Source organism: Narcine bancroftii, chromosome 1, assembly GCF_036971445.1.
Source record: "Narcine bancroftii isolate sNarBan1 chromosome 1, sNarBan1.hap1, whole genome shotgun sequence".
Classification (NCBI taxonomy): Eukaryota; Metazoa; Chordata; class Chondrichthyes; order Torpediniformes; family Narcinidae; genus Narcine; species Narcine bancroftii.
Window position 1 is genome coordinate 419,309,217 of NC_091469.1, and position 26,479 is coordinate 419,335,695.

General features: G+C 41.3%; 1 protein-coding gene across 5 annotated transcripts in view; it reads right to left on the bottom strand.

The window, feature by feature from the left end:
* Nucleotides 1-525: 525 nt before the first annotated feature.
* chn2 (chimerin 2) overlaps nucleotides 526-26,479 on the bottom strand; it is a 335,049-nt gene continuing 309,095 nt past the window's right edge. For all 5 annotated transcript variants that reach the window (XM_069914081.1, XM_069914083.1, XM_069914079.1 and 2 more), the window contains 4 exons: nucleotides 18,239-18,316; nucleotides 8,615-8,752; nucleotides 6,714-6,819; nucleotides 526-2,067 (listed from right to left, as the gene is read on the bottom strand). In XM_069914081.1, coding sequence (XP_069770182.1) covers nucleotides 1,896-2,067; nucleotides 6,714-6,819; nucleotides 8,615-8,752; nucleotides 18,239-18,316 — 494 coding nt within the window. In that variant the 3' untranslated portion in view covers nucleotides 526-1,895. The remainder of the gene's footprint in view (nucleotides 2,068-6,713; nucleotides 6,820-8,614; nucleotides 8,753-18,238; nucleotides 18,317-26,479) is intronic.

Sequence of the window (26,479 nt, forward strand, 5' to 3'; positions counted from 1 at the left end):
AGATTTCACAAGATGCCTCACAAATTGTTGCACAATATTTATTTTAAATTTATGCTTATTCTCTATCAGAATGTAGGAAAACGTGGAATCCATTTTGCACATTGAACAATTCTTGGTAACAAGAAACTATATAACAAGATCATCTGCTTTTGTTCAGGGATGAATGTTAGTAAAGACATTGGAAACACTTGCGTGTTTCTCAAAGAGTGTCAAACTATAATTTCTGTAAACTAATGAAGGATTGAAGCAATCCAATTAAATGACTCACCTTAAAGACCACAGAGCACTGTCTCAAATATCAGCCAAAATTGTGCATTATTTTAATAGAGTGAGAAGTAAAACCTGCTGATTTGTATAATCAAGTTGCTGCAGACTGGTTTAATTTGTTTCTATTTGTAAAGGGATAAGGTTATTGAAGATTCTTTCAAAATACAGGTCCACTTTGATTCTGAGGAAAAAAGAAAATCTTACCCTGGCCATTAGTTAATAAAACCAAAAATATTCTGCATTTGAATTTAATGGCACATTTAATATTTTTTTTCACAGTACATTGTTTAATTTACACATAAATCTGGCATCATTCTGCACATTACTAAAGGAGAAATAAGAATAGCCAAAATTCCAAAGGAAGACATCTCATTTGCAGGTACCAGTGACTGTGGCAAATTCACCAAAACAATCAAAATTTACACCAAAAGAATCAGAATGTGGTGTGTTGATCAACTGCATCATTTGATTTGTACAAAAAAACCAGATGTGCATTTGAAAACTATCAAATTTCGATCTACAGAATAATTTAGGAAAAACACTTCTATCCATTTTGAAAAGACGAATTAATTGCCTGCAGGTACCACTGTTGCAACCCCACTTGAAGGTACCATTTTAAATGTAAATGATCTCATGAGCATTCTACTAAAATGATGAATGTAAAGAATCTACTGTGAAGATATGATGTTTGACAGTTTTCAAATACAGCCTACTTAGCAATCGTAACAATGAACAAAGCAAACATTCACAATAAAATGGAAGATCTATGGATCCTTCCTTCTATACTCATAACTTTGGTGACTTTCTGCTATCTTGATTAAACTGATAACTAAGTACAACTTTATACATATACACAATTAAATGCCTTCCATGAATCAATAGGCACCAGTCCTAAGTACAGTAATGTGACAATTAATCCAGTTTTCATTGTGCACTCAATAAACCATAAGGGACCTCTAACCAGAAGAGGAAAAATTATTACAGATCAAGAATATTATGCCATTTTTTACTGCTATACATGGATGGCAGAGATCTCCCACCATTATTATAAAATTGATAAATTTGTAGACAATTAGCGTGATATTTTGTTATATGGAGCACAAATCTCTTTTTAAGTTAATGAACTTTGAAAAATGTATAGGTATAAATTAGTTAATATACCAATCTGTAGAGACTCTTAGTGCAATTCAAAAATCTATGATATAATTCAAATACAAAATAGGTAAATACTATCATTGCAAATAAAAAATACTCACTTCGCACCAGGCTAACTTTGGAGTTTTGATTATTGTTTTTTTTTTCCTGATTGAGTATATATATATTTTAAAAAAGGAACATGAGAAACAACTCTGTAGCTTGGAAGAATTGTACACTTTTGCTTTCCTTTTTCCTGATATAACAGTCCTAGTGATGTTCAAATACATATAGAGTAACAAGATTGTTTTAAACCAACCTCAATTATTTTAATGAATCATATACTTTGTAAAATAAATGTCTACAGGGAATGTTGTGGTATCAGTCTATAACTTCACAGAACACAGCCAACCAACAAAGGCTGCAGCAATGCTTTAAAACTCATTTGTAAATTGTAACAACAGTGTCAGTTTACTTTCATCTACTTTCCTTTGTCAGAACAAGACATCTTCATTTTCAATCAAGAGTTGGATTATCAGTCTCTGGTATCGTATGTCATTCAAGGTGGCCAGTGTATTTTGTTCAGGGGGTCGCATCAATGTCGGCCCAAAAACAATTCCAAGGTTTTCCGCATTCATTAAATTTTCTTTTTCAAGCAAAGTGACCCTGAAAAGAATCAGATAAGGAAGCAGTTAAGTTTTGGCATTTTTAAGACCTAATTTTTTTATATTTGTCGTGAACTAATTAACACTTCCAAAGGCTTAAGCATGACAAAGAAAATACTTCGAGGTCATGGTTTATTTATGATTACAACAGCCACAAATAACTTAAAATCATGGAACACAAGTGAACAGAATATAGAATCTGTAACATAATACCAAAACCTATTTCAGGTATATTTAAAATTAACTTTCTTTCCAGTACAGTAGTCATTTAAATTATCTGAATATCGCCAGGAGCTAGAATAGGGAAAATAATTAATTAATAATTTCATTCTCTGGGATAAAGACTAGTAATAGCAAAAGTGCAGTATTTAAACAAAAAATGGTGAAAACTTTAATTGCTACTTGAGAGTTGGGACAATTTGTTTTCAGGACTAAATTCGAACTTCGTTGAATTTATCAAATTTCCACAAATTTAATCAAGTCCTTAAATGTGATAAGTTTTCTAATGGTTTTCACAAACAACCATATTTAGATAATGATGTAATATTTATTGTGACAACTGCAATGAAGCACCTGCTTTTCTGTAAGATCTAGGATAATAAAATGTGCTATCTGTTTGGAGATTCATTTTATTTTTATAATAATAAATAATAAGACAGGCAAGTGACAAGCATTGTGAAAAGCCTTACAAATTAACGAATGAACGAGCTTTTAATTGGCACCAGAGAGGAAAAAACTTACTGGTAATGCCCTCATTAACATGGCCCAATAGATGGACAAATACAACATATTATGATTACATATGATTCTGAGCACAAAGTTTAGGAACATGAGACAATTTTCATGACCAAATTCAAACACTGCTTAGAGTTATAAGAGTCAAAGAATCATGGTCTTACTGCACAAAAACAGGCCACAGGCCAAGCTCGTCTGTGCTGAACAAGTGCAACCTGCTTTAGTCCCACTTCCTTGCATTTGTCCTATATCCCTCCCAGCTCCTCTCATTCATGTAATTATCCAAGTGCTTTTTTCCCTCCCACCCCACCCCCCCCAAATGAAGCTACTGTACCTGATTGCACCACTTTGTCTGGCAGCTAGTTACATATGGCCACCATCCATTGCATTAAGTGAAGAACTGTCCCTCATATCTCTTCTAAATTCAGCACCTCTCTCCTTATTGTTATGCCCTTTCATCTTAATTCTCCTACTAGTGGAAACAGATTGTCAGGATTCACTTCATCCGTGCCCCTCGCATGATATTTTAAGTAAGATCCCCTCTCAGCCTCCTATGTTTTAAATAAAACATGGATAGTTTTTCCAGTCTCTCATGATAAATCAATTTATTCAATCCTGGCAACAACTTTGTGATCCTCTTCTGTGCCCTTTCCAACTTTATATCCTTCCTAAATTAGGTGCCAAAAACTGCATACAATATTTCAAGTTGTACACCATTTTGTACAACTCTAACATGACATCCAAAATGTATTCAGAGCCCTGACTGCTCTGAATACGCTCCCTTCACTATTCTGTCTGTCTGTGCAGCCATCTTAAAAGAGCTGTGTACCTACACCCCAAGGTCCCTCTGTTGCACAACACTCTTCTTTTTTAGAGGGGTGGCACGGTTGGCAGAGCGGAGAGCACAATCCCTTTACAGCCCCAGCAATCAGGACCTGGGTTTGAATCCTGTGCTGTCTGTGAGGAGTTTGTACATTTTCCCTGTGTCTGCGTGGGTTTTCCCTGGGGCCTCCAGTTTCCTCCCACCACTGAAAACGTACCAGGGTGCAGGTTAATTTGGTGTAAATTGGGCAGCACTGACTCATGGGCCAAAAAGGCCTGTTACTGTGCTGTATGTCTAAAAATATTAAATTTTAAAAATTCTTTGGGGCACTGCTATTAACAGAAAATTACTGCCCTGGTTCGATTAATTCAAATGGAGAACATCGGACTTTCTATGAATTGCACTTCTCAGACTTGTATGCCATTCCATAGCCCAGTTCCCTATCTGATCCATATCCATTTGCAAACCCAGGTAACCTTCTTCACCGTCATAGCCACATATTTTCGTGTCAACAGCATATTTATTCACCTTGCCACAAACACCCTTGTCCAAATTATTTATGTATATTGCAAAAAGCCAGGTCCTAGTCCCAATTCTTGAGACACTCCACTGGTCCTCCAGACTGAAATACTGCCCTCTACAACACATGTGCCCTAACCATGGATCTTTATCAAACGCTTCACTGAAATTCATATTAATTAAAAAAAACTGCCTTGTTCTTATCAGTCGGTAAGACTTGTTGCTTGATAGTACACACCAAAAATACCAATGAACTTAGACAGTCACAGAAAGTATTCAGTGATTTTAAATTGGACAGTCCTGTGCCAAAGTAGAAACGGTTCTGCCTCCCATTAATGTGGCTGAAGAGGAATCCTCATTACTGATACCATCACGAGAGAATTGACAACACATTTTGGTTCACATGCATTTTTCTCCCCTGGAATGTAGAATAGTGGTTTATCGGATGGAAAATATCTCCAAAATGACACCCACAGATATCATAGACTATTAATGATGAGCCAACTTAGTAGCTCGTGCACTGAAAACTGAAACTTCATCGTGTCCAAAGTAAAAAATTAAAAATTAGTACCACTGATTAGCAATGCAAAATGTTTAATAATTCTGTCATTTTCAAATATTTCATCACAGAGAATCTCATTGGTACTATTTTAAAAACAAAGCCAAACCTTTGTAATAGGGAAATAGCAGAAAGCTAAAAAAATGAATGTTACTAAAGTTGCAATACACAAATGTGCTGGAGAAACTCAGTAGGTCATGCAGCATCCGCAGGAAGTATAGGATCACCTATGATTCGGGCCTGGGCTTTTGAAGGGGCCAGGCCTGAAATGTTGGTTACCTTTTACTTCCTCTAGATCAGTGATTCTCAACATTTCCCCCCGACATGCCAGTGCTGGAGAAACTCAGTAGGTCCTGCAGCATCCACAGGAAGTATAGGATCACCTATGATTCGGGCCTGGGCTTTTGAAGGGGCTAGGCCTGAAATGTTGGTTACCTTTTACTTCCTCTAGATCAGTGATTCTCAACATTTCCCCCCGACATGCCAGTGCTGGAGAAACTCAGTAGGTCCTGCAGCATCCACAGGAAGTATAGGATCACCTATGATTCGGGCCTGGGCTTTTGAAGGGGCCAGGCCTGAAATGTTGGTTATCTTTTACTTCCTCTAGATCAGTGATTCTCAATATTTCCCCCCGACATGCCAGTGCTGGAGAAACTCAGTAGGTCCTGCAGCATCCACAGGAAGTATAGGATCACCTATGATTCGGGCCTGGGCTTTTGAAGGGGCCAGGCCTGAAATGTTGGTTACCTTTTACTTCCTCTAGATCAGTGATTCTCAACATTTCCCCCCGACATGCCAGTGCTGGAGAAACTCAGTAGGTCCTGCAGCATCCACAGGAAGTATAGGATCACCTATGATTCGGGCCTGGGCTTTTGAAGGGGCTAGGCCTGAAATGTTGGTTACCTTTTACTTCCTCTAGATCAGTGATTCTCAACATTTCCCCCCGACATGCCAGTGCTGGAGAAACTCAGTAGGTCCTGCAGCATCCACAGGAAGTATAGGATCACCTATGATTCGGGCCTGGGCTTTTGAAGGGGCCAGGCCTGAAATGTTGGTTACCTTTTACTTCCTCTAAATCAGTGATTCTCAACATTTCCCCCCAACATGCCAGTGCTGGAGAAACTCAGTAGGTCCTGCAGCATCCACAGGAAGTATAGGATCACCTATGATTCGGGCCTGGGCTTTTGAAGGGGCCAGGCCTGAAATGTTGGTTACCTTTTACTTCCTCTAGATCAGTGATTCTCAACATTTCCCCCCCGACATGCCATAGGTGCTCTGTTGTTAGTAAGGAATATTTATGGTGGTATATGAGTGGAAAGAAAAGATTGTGAACCACTGTTGTAGATGCTGTATGATGTGCGAGTTTCTCCATCACATTTGTACATTGCACTCGACCCCAGCATCTTTTTTTGTTAAACTCCAAGTTAATTATACCACGAGGTTAGGTAACTGAAGTGTACCTATGCTCTCTCTAGTGTGTTAGATTAACAACAAAATTAAAATGGAGGCCAAAACAGATACTCGGGAAAATTTCTTCTCTTTATCACTGACTATTATTCCTCTCATCATGTCCTGAGCCAGGAAAAAAAAGCTGAATGACTCACAGATAGGGGATTTTCTGGAGTGCAATCCTGGTAACTTTTGGAATATGCCTGGATTAATTCCCCAAATGTTTACAGGGGTAAATTGTGATCATTTACTTTGAAAATGATCTTGATTTATGAATATTAATTTCTTTTCTTTGGCTTGGCTTCGCGGACGAAGATTTATGGAGGGGGTAAAAGTCCACGTCAGCTGCAGGCTCGTTTGTGGCTGACAAGTCTGATGCGGGACAGGCAGACACGGTTGCAGCGGTTGCAAGGGAAAATTGGTTGGTTGGGGTTGGGTGTTGAATATTAATAATGATATAGTTATTCATGTATATGCACAAATCCTCTCTCAAAGTACAATAAGAATGATTGTTTTTGAAATAAATGCACAAATCACCCAGCTGGGTATAAATACAACTTACTTTTTCATATGAGACATCAAATGTCGCAATGTTTCATAATGTGCAGGAGGTAGTAACATTAATGATTCGTGGATAGCCTCCAGTCGGTCATCTGGGTCAGTAATTTCTGATGAAAAGCAAATTACATGACTCAAAAAACATCCATTCACTTCATTTTTAAAATCTCCCCTAAAATTATACCAGAAATATTCTCCCTTTAATGAACTCCAAACATAACAATGATATAATTGGATCATATTTATGTTATATTTAACATTACATTTGCAAATTATATTATATAATTGGTCAATTAGATCAGCAAATTTGCAGTTGACATTTAGATTAGGGATAGCGAAGGTGGCTTTTAAAGCATCTAGCAGGATCTGGACCAGCTGGAACAAAGGGCTGCAAAATGGCAGAAAGAATTGAATGTTGACAAGTGTGCCGACTTGCACTTCAGGAGGACAAACCAGGACAGGACTTGCATGGTAAACAGTAGGGCAATTCCTTTAAAATGGCGTAGCAGATAGATAAGGTCGAAAAGAGAGCTTTTGACATATTGGCCTTCATGAATCAAAGTACAGGAGTTGGAATATTACGGTGAAGTTATACAATATATTGGTGATGCCCAATTTGGAGTATTGTATGTAGCTTTGGACACTGAACTACAGGAGAGATATCAATGAGACTGAAAGAGCTCAGAGGAAATTTATAACGATGTTGCTTGAACCGGAGTTGCAGGATCATCAGAGAATTAGGCTGATTTGATCAAGGTATACATAATTCTGAGGGGTATAGATAGGGCAAATGCAAGCAGACCTTTTCTTCAGAGGGTGGGGAGGCAAGAATAAGAGGACAAGGGTTAAGGGTGAAAGGTGAAATGTTCAAGGGGATCGTCGGGGGAACTTCTTCATTCTGAGGGTGATGAGAGCAGGGAATAAGTTGCCAGCAAAGGTGGTGGATGTAGGTTCTATTTGAACATTTAAGAGGAAATTTGGATAGGTACATGGATGGGTGGCCTATAAATAGCTATAGTCCAGGTGCAGGTCAATAGTACTGGGTGGAATAACAGATCTGCAGGGGTTAGGGATGGTGGGAGGTGGGGGTGAAAATTGAAAATTATTTAGATCTATTATGCAATGATATTGCAAATTAATTTGAAATGTATGAAAGATACTAATAAATAAAATTTTCAAAAAAGGAATAACAGATAGGCACTGACGAGAAGGGCTGAGATGCCTGTTTCTGTGCTGTAGTGTTCTACAGTTCTCTGTATTTGTAACAGTAATTTCTTTTCTCTCCCTTTTACCCAATCATTTATGTCTTCTCTCAAAGTGGCTTATTGCTGAAATACAGTTGTAGAGTGCACAGATGTCCTCTCATAGCTCACAGCAGTAGCCAAAGAACATGTACTAGCTTTGAGAGTGTTCTTTTAAGTTCTCAACAATGAAAATATGGTTGACAAATTCAATCTTGTCTTCCATCGCCTTAATAGAAAAAGGAACATGGACTAAAGTCTCTGCTGCCGCGTATACTATGCTAAATCCAAGGTGTGGCAAAGTCTTAAATCCATTGAAATGACTGCCAAAATTTACCATTCTGGGTTGAATGCAGGGGATGACTATTTACCATATCAAAACAAAAATCCATATCTCCAGTACCATGATGCACCAAGGAATCCAAGTTTGCAGTGGAAGTAAGCCGAGGAATTGAGTGCAGAGAGAAAGAAGACATCATCCTCGTCTTCATCCACATCATTATTGAATATACTAAAAAATCTAATGTACATGCATTAATTGAATCAACAGCACCTACTGAGTTGCCTGTTCAATCCTTATGTTATATATTACACATATATTACACATGTTATGTTATATATTACACATATATATATATATATATATATATAAAATGATACTTACTGGCTGATTCAATAAACTTTTGATATGAATCATAGGTGATGACAGGAATTGGTAAGTCCCTAAAATACAGTTTAAGGGCACCAGCAATAATGTTGACGTCTGCATACATAGCGGCAGAGATGTCAGCTTTGTCACCATCTGGAAAGATGACAAGAAATAAAAGACTGAATGGTTATGCAGAAGTTAGGCATTAACTTAAGACGACGAGCTGGCTGTCTGTGTATACTAATCTTGTGGATGATCTCAGAGATGAATAAACGAACAAATCTACTTCAGTTATGCTAGACTGGAGCAAGTATTTACACAAAAAAATGGAGGCAAATCTACTGGCCTTGGGAAATATAAATAGCCATGCAAAACAGATTTCATTTTCCTAACTGCAGCTACTAATGGTTCAATTCTTATATAAACTTTGTTGTAAATTTTAATATTCACAAAAATAACTGAAACATGAGAGCAGCTATCCAGACTTGCATTCCGTACTTTTGGAAATGGTTGAGAATTGAACTGATTGGCAGATCATCCTGAACCTGGCTGATCCATAGCAGCTGTGCCTACAGTTGAATTTTCATTGAGCAGTCATGCAACTACTAAAAGACCCCTAGCATGGCTGCTGTCATCAACCAGCAGTGGAGAAAAGTGGAGTGGTGTTCGAGTGCTGACTAGGTCTCCAATGCCTGACCTCTCTGATGGCCGACTAACAACTTGTGGTGTTAGAGATCTTTTCACTAATTTGAAAGCCTACGACAAGAAGCATTTAGAAACAATTAATAAAAGAAAAATTAATGATTTAGTTAAAACATATTTACCGGTAATTCGAATAAACTATTAGAAGTACTTTACTAAATCTTTAGAGCAACAACCATACTTAAATAAATGAAGGGGACTGCAATCAATGCATCTTGGTATTTGTGGAGTACCTGTGAACAGAGATAACTTCAAAAGTGGAGTAAATGATTCAGAACATTCCATACTTCCTTGCTGCAGTGCGCAGGTGGGGAAATCCAGAATATGCTGATGTACACATTACAGCAGGCTGGCAGTTCTGTATGGAACCATTCTCCAGCTGAAGGCACAATTTTATCAACAACCATTAACAAATTTATTTTTGAAAGGGGTATTGTTTTAGAGCATAGTAAAACAATACTTTCCATTTCAAAAATATTGAAAACAATTGTGACTACAATTTTTAAAAATTTAAAATTAAATTGAGACATGCAGCATGATAACAGGCCATTTTGAACCACAAATCCAATTTACACCCAATTAACCTACTCCCCGAGTATGTTTCAAATGGTGGGAGGAAACTGGAGCCCCTGGGGAAAACCCATGCAGACACAGGGAGAACATACAAACTCTTTAAAGATAGCACAAGATTTGCACTGTAAAGCCATTGTGCCAAGTGCTATGCCAACTGTGCCACCCTATATATGTTTATTCTTTTTAACAATGTACTAATTTTTAATCTATCATGTAAAATGTAGTAATTTACAGACATTTCATGCTGTGCACTGTTTGTTATGCATTTTTCTTAATAATTATGTTTTCATCACATCTAATGTATTACATGAACCTCTAAGAGGTTGAAAATATGTCATTATGTTGTAAGCACATTTTGTACATCACAGTAGTAGTGCAATTTACTTCTGTTTCATGGATCATGAAACAAAGGAAAGTACTGAGAATACTCAAACTGTTATAAAACGGGCAGAAGTGGTATTTTTATTGAACAACTCATGATCTGTGGTTAAACCAGTCTGGGGATGCCCATTAGCTGACTGTACCTGTAGCTCCTCCCACAGACTCCTGAATAAAGGTGACACAGGACCACAGCCCCCTCCCCAGTTCAGGACAGTAAAGCAACATGGACGTGACTCCATTCTATTGTGAATAAAAGCCTATCGGTTTTACAGAACTTCCAGCCTTTTAGAGTTATTGATGGTGAATCAATGATTATGCAATGATTTTGATTTGTATCCACGTTATAATGTACCTGCTTTTTTTTTTACATGCATATATACAGTTTTTCTACACTTATATACAGTACTTGTGCATATTGCAAAGGCGGATGAGAAAATGGTTTTCATCTATCAAAGGATCACATATCCATCATGATTATCTCTGGCTGAAACACAATTTTTGTACAACACTAATTATTTAAATGAATATTGCTAACTGCCTAAAATATTACAAGTCATATTTTAAATTGTGAATGAAGAACCAGCATGTTTTTAAAGGATTACCAAAGGTTAGCAAACAAATTGGATATCAATTAAAAAAAATCTGCAAACACAATAAAATAATTGAATCACTCAAAATACCCCTGCACTGTATAAGGATTCTCTTGATCTCAACAAGCCCAGAAAATTGCCTCTGCAGTGAGAATGTGAAGTTCTCTTTCTGTAAGCCTTCACACCGTCACCCTTGTCCAGTGGTTCTCAACTTTTTACATTCCACTCACATACCACTAAGTATGCTTAAGGTGGTATGTGGGTGGAAAGGAAAAGTTTGAAAATCACTGTTTTAATTGTACCTAATTGACTCGTTATGTGCACGGTTTCATAACTCCAAAGGAAATGGGCCAATTATATTTTTTCTCAAGCAAAATACTTCAGTAACAATTGAGTATAGAGCAGTGATTCTCAATCTTCCCTTCCCACTCACATACCACCTTATGCAATCCCTTACTAATCACAGAGCACCGATGGCACAGGATTACTTAAGGTGGTATGTGAGTGGCAAGAAAAAGGTTGAGAACCACTGCCCTAGTCAATGAACCTAATTTTATTATGGCAACCATCAATACATTTCCAGGGTTCTGCTGTTCCGTGGAAAACGCAACTTTTAATCAACAGGACAAGACTATATCCCTCTAAGTTGAATTAAAGATTAACTTGGCTGTGATGGGCCCTTTGTTCATAGAAAATAAATTTGAGTTTTCAATCAAATAAGACATTTTTGAACAAAGGAGCAGAAAACAAAACATCAGGATTATATTATGGTAAAGGAATGACGGCATTAGCACATGTAAAATGTAAACAGAGCTGGAGAATACTTCGAAGATTGCTGCCTGTAGTTTTCTATCTGAACACATCATGATAAATGCATGACGATCTAAATTAGGTTGGAGGCAATTTTGAGGGTAAATAATGCAATTCTAACAGAGGGCTGATAATGGTGCAGAAATGCTTGATGTAGGAATGTGATCTCATCACTCAGACTAGCCCCAAACTTAAGTTTCCCACCCTTAACACCAATGATTCTCATAATATTAGGCCATTAATCCCTTTCTCATCATAGCCTTCACTTCTGTTTTATTGTAACACTATTCCCTGCTCCTTTGCTTTTATTATTGTCCTGTTGTACTATGTGCAAGTTGACTGTATCTTGGTGCACACTACAAAAACATTCAACAATTCAATTAATCAAGTCAACATTAACTGTTTTTCCTGTCCATCCTGCTAAATATTTCCAGCACGGTTTTAATTTCCAGTATGTGCAGCTTTTTTTAAACTAATGTTTCTCCTTTTGTGATTATTTGACTAAAATATGCCATTGTGGCAGTACGCCATTAGGCAGGCGAACCGGCCCCGCTTGTCACGCACGCGGCGGGGCAGCCGGCCAAAATGGCAGCATTGGGGGTTTCCTCCTGAACTCGGCACCGGGCTCAGAAGCCCGCGCTTGGGGACCCACGTGACGCTCCACTGACGTCAGGGCCCCCCAGCACGATTCTCAGCCAGGTCCGGGCTGGGAGTATAAGACCAGCCAGACAGCCTGCAATAAATCAGTTTTTGCTCACTGAACTCAATCCGTCTGGTTGTGTGATCCTTCAGTGAGCAGTGTAGACGCCGCTACATTTGGTGATCCCGACAGGTTCAAACGTCTTTGAACCCAACATGAATGACCCTTCGGTCAACGCTATAGCCATCAAGCTTCCTGACTTCTGGGTTCAGGAGCCGGAGACCTGGTTCAGCCACACAGAGGCTCAGTTTCACTTCCGCCAGATTTAATCGGATTTGACCAAGTTTTACCATGTGGTCGCCGCCCTGGACCAAGCCACCGCCAAACGAGTGCTGCACCAAGTTCAGCACCCACCCACAGAAGATAAGTACGGGACCATCAAGCGGGTGCTCACCGGCTCCCTCGGCCTCTCCAGGTGCCAGTGTGCCGCTCGGATGCTGCGCCTCGATGCCTTGGGGGACAGAACTCCAAACGAGTTGATGGATGAGATGCTCGTGCTCATGGGCAATCACACCAACTGCCCACTCTTTGAGCGCATCTTCCTCGACCATCTGCCTGAAGACATCAGGCCGTTACTGTCCCAGGAGAGCTTCGTCGACCCTAGGAAGGTCGCTCAAAAGGCTCAGGAGCTATGGCTCGAATGATTCTTGGAGGGCACAGCAGTCCAGCAGGTTACGAGTCACGGGCATGACCACGCTAAGCCTTCCTCTAGCGCTGCCATGGAACACCTTGTCCCTGCAGGGGCCTCAAAGAGCATAGCCAGAAGCAAGTCATCCACTTCAGACCTCTGCTTCTTCCACCAGCACTGGTGAGCCAAGGCTCGGAAGTGTCGTCAGCCCTGCTCCTTCCAGGGAAACGAGCAGGTGGTGGCTGTTAATAGCTGCGGCAGCTGGCCAAGAACACAGCCTTCTCTACCTGCGGGATTCAGTCAGCCGCCGATGCTTCCTCACCGACACCGGGGCCCAGATCAGTGTCATCCCGGCCACAGCCATCGAGTCCCGGAACCGGCCTCGAGGACCTCCCCTCCGTGCAGCCAATTCAATGGAGATCCAAACGTATGGAGCCAAGACCGTCCACTTCCAGATCGGCCAGAGGAAGTTCTCGTGGAGATTCATGATTTCGTCCCTTCCAACTGCCATCCTGGGTGTCGACTTCCTCCTCGCCCACGGACTCCTGGTCGACATACGAGGTAGGCGACTGGTACATGCCCATACCTTCCAATCCATTTGCCTCAATGCCTCCCGCACAGAGCAGCCGCAGATGGCCACGGTCAGCACGCACAAGGATGAGTTTCAGCGTATCCTGGATGAGTTCCCATCCCTCCTCAAGCCGCAGTTCTCCGCCGCCTCACCACGCCACAGGGTGTTTCATTACATTTCCACCCAAGGCCCGCCAGTCCATGCCAAGGCACGTCAGCTCCCACCGGATAAGCTACAGATAGCGAAGGAAAAGTTTTAGCATCTGCAGGAGCTGGGGATCATTCGACGCTCCGACAGTCCTTGGGCCTCACCACTCCATCTGGTCCTGAAAGCTTCTGGCAGCTGGCGCCCCTGCGGAGATTATCGATGGCTTAACGACGCAACAGTGCCTGACCGTTACCCGATCCCTCACATCCAGGACTTTACGGCCAACCTGTATGGGGCGAGGGTATTCTTCAAGGTCAACCTGGTGCGCAGGTATCACCAAATCCCAGTGCACCCCGAGGACATACCCAAAATGGCCATCATCACCTCCTTCAGCTCGTGCGGGCTCAAGAATGCCACACAGACCTTCCAACGCCTAATGGACACAGTGGGCAAGGATTTGAATTTCGTATTCATTTACCTGGACAACATCCTTGTCGCCAGCAGTGACCGGGCACAACACAAGTCTCACTTGCGCACCCTCTTCTCCTGACTGGCCGACTTCGGCCTAACGATCAATCCGGCCATGTGCCAGTTCAGGAAAGAGTCCATGCAGTTCCAGGGCCATACCATCACGGCCGAAGGAGCCACACCTGCCGCTACAAAAGTAACTGCAATCAGGGAGTTCCCATGCCCAGACAACCTCAAGGTGCTACAGGAGTTCGTGGGTATAGTCAATTTCTATAACCGCTTCATTCGAGGTGCTGTGCGCATCATGCAGCTGCTCTTCGCCCTCATCGCGGCCAAAGACAAGACATTTGCCTGGACTCCAGAGGCCAGCAGGGCATTCGAAGCCATGAAAGATGCCCTCGCGAAGGCTACCCTGCTCGTTCACCCACGTACCGACCTGCATATGGTGCTCTCCATCGATGCCTCTGCCACAGCTGACGGCGTCGGCCTGGAGCAGCAGGTGGACGGACAGTGGAAATCACTGGCATTCTTTAGCTGACTTCTTCGCCTGCCAGAGCGCAAGTATAGCGCTTTCGATCGTGAGTTGCTGGGCATGTACCTGGTGGTGCGTCATTTCCGCTATTTCTTGGAAGGGAGGCCTTTCACCATTTTTATCAACCACAAACCCCTCACTCAGGTGCTCGCCATGGCAAGAGATCCCTGGTCAGCCCACCAACAGCGTCACCTCTCCTTCGTGTCGGAGTTCACTACTGACATTCGGCACAAGGTGGGGAAAGACAATGTGGTCGCCGACGCACTCTCACGACCGGCCATTTGTGCGCTGACACCCAGCCTTGACTTCGACCAGCTCGCCCGGGACCAGAAGCCCAACGAGGAGACGCGGGCCTTCAGGACTGCCATCACGGGCCTACGGTTCCAGGACCTCCCGACTCCTCATGGTGAGGGCACCGTCCTGTGCAATGTCTCCATGGGCACCCCGTGACCAGTGGTTCCCCAGCAGTGGCGCACGCAAGTCTTCCACCATATCCATGACCTTTCCCACCCTTCCATCAGGTCCACGGTTTGTATGGTGGCAGAACGTTTTGTCTGGCACGGGCTTTGGAAGCAGATTGCGGACTGGGCCAGAATCTGCACCCATTGCCAGCTTTCCAAGGTACACAGGCACAACAGAGCGCCCGTACAAGATTTCGAACACGTCCGGGAACAGTTCAGCCACATACATGTGAACATCGTCGTACCCTTACCCATTTTCCTGAGGTAACCATTACCTTTTCATAGTGGTAGACCGCACCATTCATTGGCCTGAGGCGAACCCGATGCCAGATGCCTCCACGGACTCCTGCTCCCGAGCGCTTTGGTTGGGTTGCCCGGTTTGGCATCCCGAACCACCTCATGGGTATGGTCAATTTCTTTAACTGCTTCATTCGAGGTGCTGCGCGCATCATGCAGCCACTCTTCGCCCTCATCGTGGCCAAAGACAAGACACTCGCCTGGACTCCAGAGGCCAGCAGGGCATTCGAAGCCATGAAAGATGCCCTCGCGAAGGCTACCCTGCTCGTCCACCCACGTACCGACCTGCATATGGCACTCTCTGACGGCGCCATCCTGGAGCAGCAGGACACAGCTCTGGGCACAGCTTGCCAACAGACTGGGGATTGAGCTACATCACACAACGGCCTTTTTGCGATTCATGCACAAGCTCTCCCAAGTCCCTCTGCACTACTGCATGCTGTAGTTTTTCACCCTTTAAATAATATTCAACTCTTTTATTTTTCTTGCCAAAGTGGATAACCTCACACTTACTAACATTGTACTCCATCTGCCAGACCTTTGCCCACTCATCCAGCTTAGCTATATCCCTCTGCAGACTCTCCACATCCTCATTACAATTTGCTCTTCCACTCAATTTGGTGTCATCCTCAAACTTGACTACACCACATTTTGTCTCCATCTTTAAAAGAAGGGTAGGGACCACAGGGAGATAGTGAATTTACTCAGGCTTCTGAGAACGTGGAGTCTTTGGTGAACTATTTTGGTTACAACCTCAAAGTGGTTGGGCAAGGACAGTTCGTTGATGATCTTCTGAGAACTTGAATCTCTCTTCCATCTCCACATCGGCACTATTGATATATACAGGCATGCTGTTGTGCAGAGGGACTTAGGAGTGATTGTGCATGAATCACAAAAAGTTAGGTTGCAGGTGCAGCAGGTTATTAAGAAGGCAAATGGAATGTTGGCCTTCATCGCTAGAGGAATTGAACTCAGGAGTAGGGAGGTAATGTTGCAACTGTATAAGGTACTGGTAAGACCGCACCTGGAGTACTGTGTCCAATTCTGGTCTCCATATTTGAGGAAGGATATACTGGCTTTAGATCGGTCCAGAGGAGGTTTACTAGGTTGATCCCTGGGATGAAGGGGTTGATTTATGATGAAAGATTAAATCATCTAGGATTGTATTCGCTCGAGTTCAGAAGAATGAGAGGAGATCTTATAGAAACATATAGGATTATGAAGGGCATGGATAGGATAGATGTAGGAAGCCTTTTTGAGCTGGCCGGGGAAACTAAAATGAGAGGACACAGTCTCAAGATTCGGGGGAGTAGATTTAAGACAGAGATGAGGAAAAATAGTTTTTCCCAGAGAGTAGTGAATGTTTGGAATTCTCTGACCAGGGAAGTGATTGAGGCTGCCTCATTAAACATATTTAAAATTCGGTTAGATAAATGTTTACATGATAGAGGAATTAGGGGATATGGGGAGAAGGCAGGTAGGTGGAGTTAGGTCATAAATTAGATCAGCCATGATCGTATTGAATGGCGGAGCAGGCTCGATGGGCCATTTTGGCCTACTCCTGTTCCTACTTCCTATGTCCCACTGTAGTGAACTCACAGTTTAAGATGCCCAGCCATTTTTAAAATTATTTTGGAAGATTAGATGGGGTTTTAATAAAGTTTTTTTTTTCTTTTCCTTTTGAATATTCCAAATTGAGGAGAAAGGGATAATATTGTTCAATATATTATAATGTTATATATAGTATTATTCATTGCAATATATTGATGTTTCTGTTTTTACTATTAAATTCTGTATTCTATTCTCCTAAAAAGATTGAAAAAAAAGAAAACCTTTGGTCTAGTGGAACGGTGTCAAGTTAACAGCTTCTCCCTGCAAAACAAAGCAGGTCACTGATTTCAGGAAACAGAGGGTAGCACTCCCTGTATATATCAATAGTGCCGATGTGGAGATGGAAGAGAGATTCAAGTTCTCAGAAGATCATCAACCACTTTGAAGTTGTAACCAAGATAGTTCACCAAAGACTCCACTTTCTCAGAAGCCTGAGTAAATTCACTATCTCCCTGTAGTCCCTACCCTTCTTTTATAGATGGAGACCATAACAAATCCTGTCTAGATCCATTGCAGCTTGCTATGGAACTGCTCAGCCCAAGACCGCAAGAGACTTGTAATTGTTGCTCAGGCCAGCACATAAACCAGCCTCCCATCCATCAACTCCATTTATATCTCCAGCTGTTTTGGGAAAATTGATAATATAGTAAAGGACCACCTCTCTTCTCCCCTGTCATGCAGAAGATACATGAGCTTGAAAACATAAACATCCAGATTCAAGGACTATTTCTTTTCTGCTCTATCAGACTGAAACTGATCTTTTACTGGTAAAAGATATTGCACTTTGCAATATTTTTAGCAGGGCACATCTCTACACAATGCACTTCATTTTTGTAACCCTATATACTGAATTATTTGACTGATTTTTATATCGCACCCTGAACTTTTGTTTATTTTATCAGTACCTGCTGTATGAGCTGACTTGCCTCTATAGCATGCACAACAAAGCATTTTACTGTATCTTAGTACAAGAGGCAACAAACAATTCAATTCATAACTCACCTTTTTTGACAAAGAACAAAAATCAATTGTGGTCCACTTGTATCTCTGTGAGATAATGAAAATGAGCAAAACCCAATGATTTGAACTAACTACTTTGTAGTATTGTAATCGACTAACTACTTTGTAGTATTGTAATCAAAAGTAATAGATAACCTTTCCCACTCACCTCGGTCAAAAGCCATTTTAACATCTTCTATGTGCTCTGTAAATCCAGACACTCTGTAAAGACCCTCAGATTTCAATCCTATTGAATAAATGGAAATTGTTATTTGATTAACTGGAGTTTATATGGTTGAAACAACAGTTAATGCTGTTCCTGATGTAGGTGTACCTGGCAGGACACTGAAAAATCAGTACCAATCAACTAGCTGGAGTGTTCACACACATTTTTAATCTCTTATTCCTGTAGTTGGAGGTTCCCACCTGCTTCAAAACGGCATCAATCATCCTGGTGCCCAAGAAGAGCCAAGTGGGCTACCTCAGTGACTATCACCCAGTAGCAGGAACATCTGGTGAAATGCTTTGAGAGGTTAATTACGACCATAATTAACTCACCCATATAAAGATTTGTGCCCATTGCAATTCGCCTATAGCCACGATCACTTCACAGCAGATACAATCCCACTTGGACTTGGATCACTTTCATCAAGCTACTTTTTGTTGAAAGCTGAGCTGTAGCCAACATCATTATACCTTCAGTTCTGGTCAATAAGCTTCAAAACCTGGGCATCTGTATCCCCCTCTGCAACCGGATCCCTAACTTCCTCATCGGATTTAGAAACAAAGTCTCCTCCTCACTGATAATCAACACAGGCGCACCTCAAGAATGCGTGCTTAGCCCACTGCTCCACTCACTTTACACCCACGACTATGTAGCCAGGCTCAATTCGAATGTCATCTGCAAATTTGCCGATGACACTACAATCATCAGCAGAATTACAGATGCCAATGAAGAAACTTACGGGAGAGGTAGATCAGCTAGTTGAGTGGTATCGCAACCACAACTTCGCACTCAATGTTAGCAAAACTAAGGAACTGATTGCGGAAATCAGGAGAACACAAACCAGTCCTCCTTGAGGAGTCAGCATTGGAAAGGGTAAAGAACTTTGAGTGTCAACATTTTTAAAGATCCATCCTGGGGCCTCCATGTCAATGCAATCACTAAAATGCTGCTTCAAAACAACACATTTTATGATGTTTGTGACAATAAATTCTGATTGTTATTTTCATCTCCACACATTGTTTATAAAATCTTTAATATTATGATTAAAAAGTAAGTCAATATGCAATCTAGTGCATTTGTGCTACAGCGTTCAGGTGAGAATAACAACCCCTTGCCATGACAGAAGATTTCTGAAATGTTGATCTCGTGCACAGCCATGATAATGAAAATTGTTTTTGTTAGTCTGGGTTGGAACTTCTTATCTGCTGCAAGTCTAGCTCACATATGTTTCTATTTTATAAACCTCGATGACATTGATGAAATAAACATAGAAAGAGTTTTAATAAGCATCATGCTTATTAATTGTTCCAATGTTATTTTGCCTATTTCACCAATTAGTTTATTAATATTTTCAAGGAACTGGACAGTTCCCCAATTAAAATATACTGCAGAAGATTTTCAACATGTGATAGATGACCTCTGCATTATTCTAAAGTTCATGCTAATAGGGGCAAGTGTTTATTTTTTATATATACACAGAGGATGTTTGATATCTGGAATGTGCTGCCAGATGAGAAAGTGGCATCAGATATAATCACTATGTTTAATTGGCATTTAGACAGGCATTTGAACAGGCATGGCTAGAAAGATGCAGATCTAATGTCAGCAAATGACATTCATGTAGATGGGCAAAAGGGTTAGTGCAGAAAGTGGACCAAACCACTAATTTCTGTGTTGTACAACTATGACTACTTTCAAATTAATGGGATGATGAAGAAGACATGCTGGTTGAGAAGGTACTTGGCATACTTGACTTCATTGGTTGGGGTAATGAGTACAGGAGCAGGGAAGTCATGTTACAATGCTTGGAGTATTATGAGAAATTCTGGTAACCCATCTCAAGGAAAAATGTCATTAAGCTGGGAAGGGTGCAGAAAATATTCATGACAATGTTACTAGGATTGGTGGGATTGAATTACAAGGAGAGATTTGAACAAGGAGGACCAAGGAGAGACATAGAACGCAAGAGCATAGTACAAACAATTCCCCCGACAGACAGAAATCAATTCAACAAACTAAAGCTTCCCTGCTTTATATCTATAACCCTCTATTTTTTTTGTATCTATGTACTGGTCTAAGCATTTTTTGAAGTCCCTATTGTACTGGCCTTCACCACCACCACTGGCAATGCATTCCAAGCACCCACTACTCTCTGTTTTAAAAAAGAACTTACCCCTGCCATTTCCCCTAAACTATCCTCCCCTTACCTTGTGCAGATGTCCTCTGGTATTTGCTACATTTCCCCGGGAAAAAGGTTCATCCTATCTCTGCCTCTCATATTCTTGTAGACCTCTATTAAGTCACCTCTCATCCTTCTTTGGTCCAACGAGAAAAGCTCTAACTCCATTAACCTTGCCTCCAATCCAGGCATCATTATGGTAAATCTCCTCAGCACCCTCTCCATGGCTTCCACATCCTTCCTATAATGAGGCGACCAGAACTGAACACAATATTCCAGAGTTTTAAAGAACTGCAATATTTCCTCGTGACTCTTGAACTCAATCCCCTGACTAATGAAGGCCAGCATGTTAGGTAAAAGCCTTTTTAACTATCCTATCAACCTGTATGCAACCTTGAAAGACCAATGGATTTGAACCCCAAGGTCCCTCTTTTCTTCCACATTTTTAAGAATGCATGCACTTCACCTTCAAGTTCAACCTTCCAAAATACATTATTTCACACCTATCCAGATTGAACTTCATCTGCCACTTTTCTGCGCAATGCTCTATCCTGTCTATATCCTGTTGTAACCTACAACAATGTTCTACACTATTCACAACACCTCCAACCTTCATGTCATCTGCAAACTTACTGAGCCATCCCTCTACTTCTTCAGCAGGTCATTCATAAAAATCACAAAGAGCAGGGGTCCTAGAACAGATCCCTGCAGAACTCTACTAGTCACTGTCCTCCAATATTACTCTCTGCTTTCTTCAGGCAAGCCAGTTTTGAATCCACACAGCCAATATACCATGGATTCCATGTATCATGACTTTCTGAATGAGTCTACCATAGGGGACCTTTTCAAATGCCTTACTAAAATCCATACCCACCAATCTACTGCCCTACCTTCATCAATTTCTTTTATTACATCCTCAAAAAAAAAACTCAGTTAGGCTCATGAGGCATGATTTATCCCTCACAGAGCCTTGCTGACAATCCCTAAATAGTTCTCTAAATGCTCATAAATCCTGTCCCTAAGAATCCTCTACAATAGTTTTCCCATTACTGATGCAGGACCCTCTGGTCTACATTTCCCAGGATTCTCCCTATTACCTTTTTTAAGCAAGGGAACAATATTTAGCATTCTCCAATCCTCCAGTACCTCTCCTTTGACCAGGGAAGTAAAGATAATTGCCAAAGCCCCAGCAATCTTTCCCTCGCTTCCTGTAGTTACCAGAAGTATTTTTTTGTCTGGTCCCAGGGACTCATCAGGTTTTTAAGAAGATCCAGCACATGAGTTTCTTCTATTCTGACCTCTCTGGTGAATAGTGGAACAAAATATTTATTTAGGACCTCCCCTTCCTTCCTCTGGGCACATTTTCCTCCTTTATCCAGAAGCAGAAGGATCACTCACGTCATCCTTTTGCTTTTCACGTGTGTATAAAATGCCTTAATCCTACTTGCCAAGGCCGCCTTGTGCCGCCATTCTGGCTTTCCGAAGACCTTTCCTCAGATCATTCCTGGTGACCAGATAATTCTCATGTGTCCTTCCTGTCTTTTGCTTCCTAATTCTTCTCTTATCTAGCTGTCTCACCCTTTTTGTTCCCTTATCCTACCATCTTTTCTCGGTCTCAGTGGGACAAACCTAACCAGAACCCCATGCAAGTGGTTCCTAAACATCCTCCCACATTGTGTCTGTGCTATTTCCAAAGAATGTCTGTTCTCAGTTCACTCGCTCCAGTTTCTACCCAATCCTATTGTAATTAGCCCTTCCCCAATTAAGCACTTTACCATTTGGTCTACTCTTATTCTTGTCCATAGCTTTACTAAAGACCAGGGAGTTGTGGTCACTTTAACCAAAATTCTCCCTTACCAAGAGGTCTGACATCTGATCAGGTTTACTACACAGAACTAGATCCATTATGGCCTTTCCTCTAGTCAGCTTGTCCACATACTGCATTATAATCCTTCTTGGACACATCTGACAAATTCTACCCTGTCTATCCCTCTTGCAGTAAGGCGGTGCCGGTCAATATTTGGAAAATTGAGGACAACGCTTTTATTTCCAAAATCAGCTTACTTATCTGCTCCTCAGAGTCCCAAGGGCTATTTGGAGGCCTGTGGACTGATCCCATTAGAGTGATTGCTCCCTTCTTGTTTTTGACTTCCATTCACACTGACTCAGTGGACAATTCCTCCACAACATCCTCCCTTTCTTCAGCTGTGATACTATACCTGATTAGTAATGTTTCTCCCCCATTCTTTTTAATCCTCCAATCCTATCCCTTTTAATCCCCTTGAGCAGCACTAGACTATTCTGATGTTTATAAAATCAAGGAGCACAAGTATAATCATGGGCATTTAGCCAGGGTAAGATCATCTAAAACTAGGGCACCTCGATTTGAGGTAAGAAGAGAAAGATTACAGAGACCTGAAGGCACTTTCTTCACTCAGGATGGTGTGTATAAGACATGAGTTACAAGAGAAAGTGGTAGTAGTGCAGAAAAATGTCACATTCAAAAGGCATGGATAGGAAAGGTTCAGAATGCAGGTAAATGGGACAAATTGGTCGGCATTGGTCAGAAAGTCATAAGGCATGGGATCTATGGAAGATTTTTTTTTTAAAATTAATTATTTGTATCATTACAGAAACAAAAAAACCAATGAATAAAACATTAATCAAATATCTATATCCAATGATAAAAAAAACTTTTATATTTTTTCTCCCCAACCCCCCTCTCACCCAAAAGTAAGAAAAAGAAAGAAGAAAACACCTACCATTTAATATGCAAAAATACTAACATATACAATCATTAATTATTATTAAAATTTCTGATTAAGAGGAATGGAGAAGGTAGAAGTAGTGGACAGAAAATTATTCATAAAATCCATATATGGTTTCCAAATACTATAAAAGTTTTCAACTCTATTCCTTAAACTATATGTAATTTTTTCCAAAGGTATACAATTTTGCATCTCACTATACCATCTACTTAGCAGCACTTCCTTATCATCTGTCCATGACATCGCTAGACATTTCTTTGCAGCTGCTATTGCAATACTTAAAAATTTCTTGATATTTATCCATTTTCAATTTTGTATCCTTTTCATATATATCCCCAAGTAAAAATATTCTTGGATTCTTTTGCATCTTTATTTTCATAATTTGTCTTAATAATAAACTCATACATTGCAGCATTTCTCTTACATCTTCAAGTGGAGTCTCTTTAAATTTACTCTTCCCTGTAGCCTTTGTATAACCCTGTACTTAATTTGCTGTTACTCTTGAGATACTGATATATCCTCTTGTTTCTCTTCTTCTCCCTGTTCTGTATTTTCATCATTATTGCTTTCTGGCTTCATCTCTTCTATTTCTTGCAAGAAATTCCATTTTGTTAAATCTTTTTTGAAAGATAATACCTCCTCAATTGAACTGCACATGCCCACCAATTTGGGCTCGCACAGTGACACAGTTCCTTCCTGTCCAATGCCATTTTTCCCAATCTTCAGGAGGGATGCATCTACAAGTGTCCCCTCCATCTCAGCCTTCCATCAGGATCTTGTCACAACTCCAGGTCCAGGCTCCTTCTGCGATGGAGGCCTCCCTTTGAATTCCTTGGAGATATTACTAAATGGTCCAACAATAGTTTTTCTCTTATTTGGATACATCATGCAATGTTTTTACTTTGTTTTACTTCATTTAAATTGTTTTTTTTTTTCCCCGGGAGGGTCGGGATCCTACATCCTCTGAATTACGTGATTCCACCAGGTTTTCAATAAAAGGTCAACTGTACAATCTGAGAGCTCATGGAATTGTGCTAACATCAATAGATAATTGTTTAACCACAAGAAAACAGAAGGAAAAAAAAGTCACTTTTATTTAACAAGAGTGTTTTCACATAAAATCACTAGGGTCTTGAACTATCTATGACTGATAAAGGAGATGAGTTTATTGCAAATAAATGTTTCTACAATATGAAGGTGGGCAGAAAGTCAAGTTGTGACATTTTTAGAAGAATTTGGGTAGGTCAGATACAGTATTAAAAAAGGCAGATGATATGCAGGAAATTGTGAGGTTATCCACTTTGTTTGGAAGAACAGAAATGCAGAATAGAGTTGAAATGCAGAAAGCCTATAGAATGCTGCCATAAAGGGACCTGGGTCACCTTGTACATGGAACACAGAAAGTAGCCATGGAGTTACAGCAAGTAATTAGGAATATTTTTATTGCAAAGGAAATAGAATACAACATTAGATAAGCCTTGTAGCAACCTTAATGAAACCACAGCTAGAGCACAGTATCAAGTTCCTATACCCTTACTTAAAATTCAGATGTACATTGGGTTGACTCCTGGAATGAATTCCTGCAATAAAATACCTTACATGCCCTTCAACAACTTTCAATTCCCTGAACTCCACCACCTCATTTTCAGTATGAGGTCCGACCATTACACACTTCCATTCCCCATAATGAAAGTCTCAAAGCCCTTAGTTACATTCTCAATAACAGATCCAATCAGATTCCCCTGCTCCCCCTTCCACCACCACTCTCCCCCACCTGGCAGAATTTGTTTTCACCTGCAATAATTTCCTCTTTGACTTATCCACTTTCTTCAAGTCAAACGGGTCCCAGCCATGTGGAGCAATCCGTGCTGCAAGCCTACATAGGTAAGGATCCTCAACTCTTCCTCCACTACAATGCGACTGCATTGCTGCTGCCTCATGTACCCATGATGAGCTCATCAACTTTATCCTTTTTAAATCCCAATCTCAAATTCACTTGGCCCATCTCTGTTAACACTCTCCCCTTCTCTCTCCCTGTCTCCATCTCAGGAGAAAAACTTTCCACAATATTTTCTACAAATCCACCAACTCCCACAATTACCTCTAATAATCCTCTTCACACCCTACACCCTGTAAGGATTCTATTCCTTTCTCTCAGTCCCTCCATCTCAATCGCATCTACTCCCAGGATGAAGTCTTCCATTCCAGATTATCCAAGATGTCCTCCTTGAAAAAAAACATGGCTTCCCCTCTACTACCATCAACTCAGCCTTACCTGCATCTCTTCCATTTCCTGCATGTCTGTTCTGGTCCCTTCTGCCTCATGACACAACATGATTCTCTTTGTCCTCACCTACCTCCCCACCAGCCTCGACATCTAACACATTATCCTCTACAATGTCCATCACTTACAACATGAACCCACCACCAGACACAATTTATCCTCTACTCCCCTCTCCACCAACCGCAGAGCACCCTCCGCCACTTCCTCGTCCACTTATACCTTCCTACTAATCGCCCCCTTTGTATCTATCCCTGTGACTGCAAGAAGTGCCTCTTCTCTCACTACCATTCGGGTCTCCAAACTGTCCGGCCAAGTGAAACAATGCTTCTGTGGGGTCATCTACTGCATCTGATGCTCCTGTTGTGGCCTTCTCTACATCAGAGAGACTGGACGTAGGCTGGGAGATCTCATCGTTGAGCTTTGTCCACAGGACTCTTGAGCCATCATGTCTGTTTGTGGTCTCATGCACTGTCCAACTGAGGCCATCCCAAATTGGAGGAGCAATACCTAATATTCGGTCTGGGAACTCTCCAACCAGATGGCATTAACATCAGCCTCTCCAGTTTCTATTAGGCAACTCCCCATTCTCCCTCCCTTCCCCATCCCTCTCTCATCTCCTTCAGCTCTCCACCTCCTTCCCTCTCCCCATTCAGAGCCATCCCCTCCCATATCATTTCTCAGCTTTTTTTTCTCTTGTACCCTTCCTCCCATATCCATCTATGACCAGTTGCCTGGGGCCTGTGCTCTTCTCCCTGCGTCATTTCATTCAGGCATTTTGCTCATACATTGATGAATGTCTCAGGCAGGAAAGTGAAGCTGAAATTATGATAAGATGACCCATAATGGCAGAGCAGGGTCAAGAGGATGGCTGTCAATTGAAGGGTGGAGTGACGGAGGATGAGAGGCAAGTTAACAGTGGGGTACAGGATTATGAGAAGTGGAGAGCCAGCACC